Below are 3,409 nucleotides of genomic sequence, written 5' to 3' on the forward strand. Positions count from 1 at the left end.
TATTGAGAGCGTAAAACACGTGACATTGTGCCCTTTTCGAATCATCCGTTGCGCATGATTTACGGTGTTTTATTACCCTGGCGATTGCATAACCAAAACTTGCATTGTGCTACTTTTGGAAACTTCCCCCAAGGACTTTGGGCATTGGCCTTGAGCCTAGTGAAGTGTATTGCGAGCTGCCGAAAGTCAGGCATGAGTTGGATATTCTGTACATACATACACACATATGTATGCAATTACTAGTTTAATTGATTACTATAATATGAGCTTAAAAGCCCTTAGAACCCTTTAGTATACTTTGAATAATTACTTACTTAATTATTTGCTATAATAATATAGTAAAACAATTTTATTCTGTTATGAAACACACTTAGTTGAATATTAATTAACCATTACTAAAAGGTAATAAAATCATTGTTAGTTTATCGAAAATATTTGTATAATTGAAAGCAAGAGTGAAACATCACTTAGTTGTTTGTTTGAAGATTGATGCTTGGAGACATTATGATTGAGTGCTGGCGAGGAGGATTGTTGTAAATTATATGTTAGTTATTTCTCTATATTCAAAACAATAGAAGGCGTAACCCAATTATAAATGATAGAAGACCGAATAGCCACATACTTTCAAGAAGCTCTCTTCCAAACTTTTTGTGTTTAAAAACGCAAGAAATCGTTAAGAAGTTTGAGGCTGAAGTACAAGAAAACTACGAGTCCTGGCTGAACTACTATAGCTTCACCCAAACTGATTCGTTTCAACTGCGTGGGCAAATCAAATCAAGCAATATCCTAGATTGCTACAACCTTTTTTATTCGATGTGTGAAGTTTGGTCTTCATATGTCACTGACTTGTGTTTGGCAACTGTTTGTTTACGACGTGAAAGTTTGTCTGGCGATTTTTACCTTGAAAAAAAATTTTTTGGACAAAAAGTTTATTTGAAATTTTGTGTTTTCAAGGAAAACATGGCTACAGAATCGTGTAAAAAGTTGCGGAAAGGTTTTGGAGGGTATATTTAAACACGAACACAAGTATTTCTGCAGGAAATATCAGGAAGTCAAAGAAAGTTTTCTTCATGCGACTCGCACCTCTGTTAATGACGATAACACCAAAAGAGTTAAAGAGATTATGCTTGAACGATCATAAAAGCCCTTATGGTTCAACTGAATAATTTTGTGTCATGTTTTGGATGCGGAGCATGTCAATGCTAAACTCGTATCCTTTGCCAAACGGACGTCGATTAGAGGTCGCTGCAGATATGCTTGACAACGTAGCCGTCCACAGCTACAGCTCATCCCTCCAATTCATCATTTTTGGTGATGAGACGTGGGTGGATGAATACGAGGTCGAAACAGTCCAATATGTAGCTGATGATAATCCAAAAAAGCTCTAGATATGTAATCATTACGGAATACAAAAAGCTGATATTGAGGCAAAACTTTCGTGTGGAATGAAACTTAAGTATACTTTTCGCAATTTTCAGCAATCTGCCAAATTTTCGTAAATTAGTTTCTTAAATATTGGAGCCCATCAGCGTAGCTTTTTTCTTCTTCTTTGTTGACATAAACAACGATTTCGCGGTTATAGCCCATCAGTGTTGCTTTAGACCCGTAAATTCTAAGATTGAACAGATAATTATCTAACCTTTACATTGAGAAAAAAATTGTTTGGCTTCCGTTGTCCCTTTGCCAACTTCGAATTCACTTCTGACAGCAGACAAGAAGCTGTGCTGTATTATGGTTCTATGTAAAATGCCTTAAGAAATATAGGCAGTTCAGTCGGTCCTAGCTGATATTTCTTACAGATAGTTAGAGAAAATGACTTGAACTGAGAAGGTTAACCACTCAGGAACAAATAAATACCGTGTATCCACTAACTCAAAGCAAAATACTTCTGACTAGAAAAAATATAAGTTTTTTGTATTAGCTTTCGTTTACTTGTTACCAGAGTTAACTTCGAGGTTGAAGATAAGGGATCCATATTGGATTTTGGAATTTAAGTCGAGGACAACGCATCGACCTTCTATATTATTTTAGACTGAGTAATTATTATAAAAATAGCATAGCTTAATAAAATATTTAAAGCATACAACTTTGCAGACTGTTGTGAATATTCTGGGAATCTTCGAGAGGCTATGGAAATTTGGTATAATACAATATACACATTACTTGTGTTCCATCGGGAGCTAAGAAGACAATTCCTTATTCCATGTACAGATGCGTGTAGCCAGATAGAGAATGCATCGTGAGTTCATAAATGGGCTGAGACTATAAAAACAAAAAACAAGGAGTTTTTAGATCGCATTTGGTACAACCGATCACTATAATATCGTTTCAGAACCTCAATTCAGTCATATAAAAAAAAATTTGAAAATATTTTGTGGAGTAGTAAGGTTTTCAATATAAGATCTTGATTTTGATAGATCGCTTTGCAGTGCCAACAAATGAGCAGTTTCTTAAGGAGAACATTACGTGTTTAAAACTTCAGATGGATACCTAAAACACTGAGCGGATAGTTCGGGTATATACCGAAGGACGAGATTAAATCGACTCAGCTCGGCATGCTGACAACTTTATTTACACTATTTGCTGCTTACTTATAGGAACTAGAAAATTTCCTTCTGAGTGTTACAAACTTCGTGGAAAACTTAATATACATACACTGTTGAAGGTATAAATACATTCTTGTTACTTCTCACCCAATGACCAAATTTTCACCTCCACCAATTTGGTTTCTACATTTGTGTAGAGAACAAAGGATGTTTCACAAGACTCGCAAGTGACGATATCCACATATATATTCGTGTTCTCATAATGGTTGGCCAACTTTTTTGCTTGCGCCTGCTTTTCTAGTTGTTGTGTTGGTAAATGTTGTTGTTGTGACGCGACGCGTTTGGAGCAAAGGCTACAAATGTAGTGCAGCAACGAGCGCATTGCATTAAATTGCACCGATTTCACCGATTTCTTACGGAGGAGAATCATTTTTTCTTTGGAAAACTAAAATTATAGTGATTCAGCTTTATAATATGGCAAAGATCATCGATTGCATGCAAAAAAATATCACAAAATTTGTGTGTTTGTCAATAAATACAATCAATCAACTCTCGTCCACCTTAATAATGTACAAGCACTTTACCGTTACCGCTACTTAGAAAACTTGTAACGAAAGCTTTGCCACATGCGATGCACACACGAACTTTAAACGACGGAGACGATGATGTGACTAACTTTTGCTTTATGGTATTTGATAAAAAAAAAAGTATTTTTGTATTTAGTTATAATTTTGTTGAAAACGGCTATTTAATTTTGTAATCATATAAGTAATCATAGTTATTTTCAGTTTGTTCGTTTGTTGCTGTTCACTTTCTATATTAGAATTACTGTTAATTTTTCACAATAATATTGCGCAGTATAT

The 3,409-nt window shown here is 35.0% G+C and overlaps 1 protein-coding gene across 1 annotated transcript in view; it reads right to left on the reverse strand.

The window, feature by feature from the left end:
- LOC120777089 (lysosome membrane protein 2) overlaps positions 1-2,976 on the reverse strand; it is a 12,139-nt gene extending 9,163 nt beyond the window's left edge. Inside the window, exon 1 of the mRNA XM_040108223.1 lies at positions 2,687-2,976. Coding sequence (XP_039964157.1) covers positions 2,687-2,976 — 290 coding nt within the window. The remainder of the gene's footprint in view (positions 1-2,686) is intronic.
- Positions 2,977-3,409: the final 433 nt, after the last annotated feature.

This window comes from Bactrocera tryoni, chromosome 5 (assembly GCF_016617805.1).
Source record: "Bactrocera tryoni isolate S06 chromosome 5, CSIRO_BtryS06_freeze2, whole genome shotgun sequence".
Lineage (NCBI taxonomy): Eukaryota > Metazoa > Arthropoda > Insecta > Diptera > Tephritidae > Bactrocera > Bactrocera tryoni.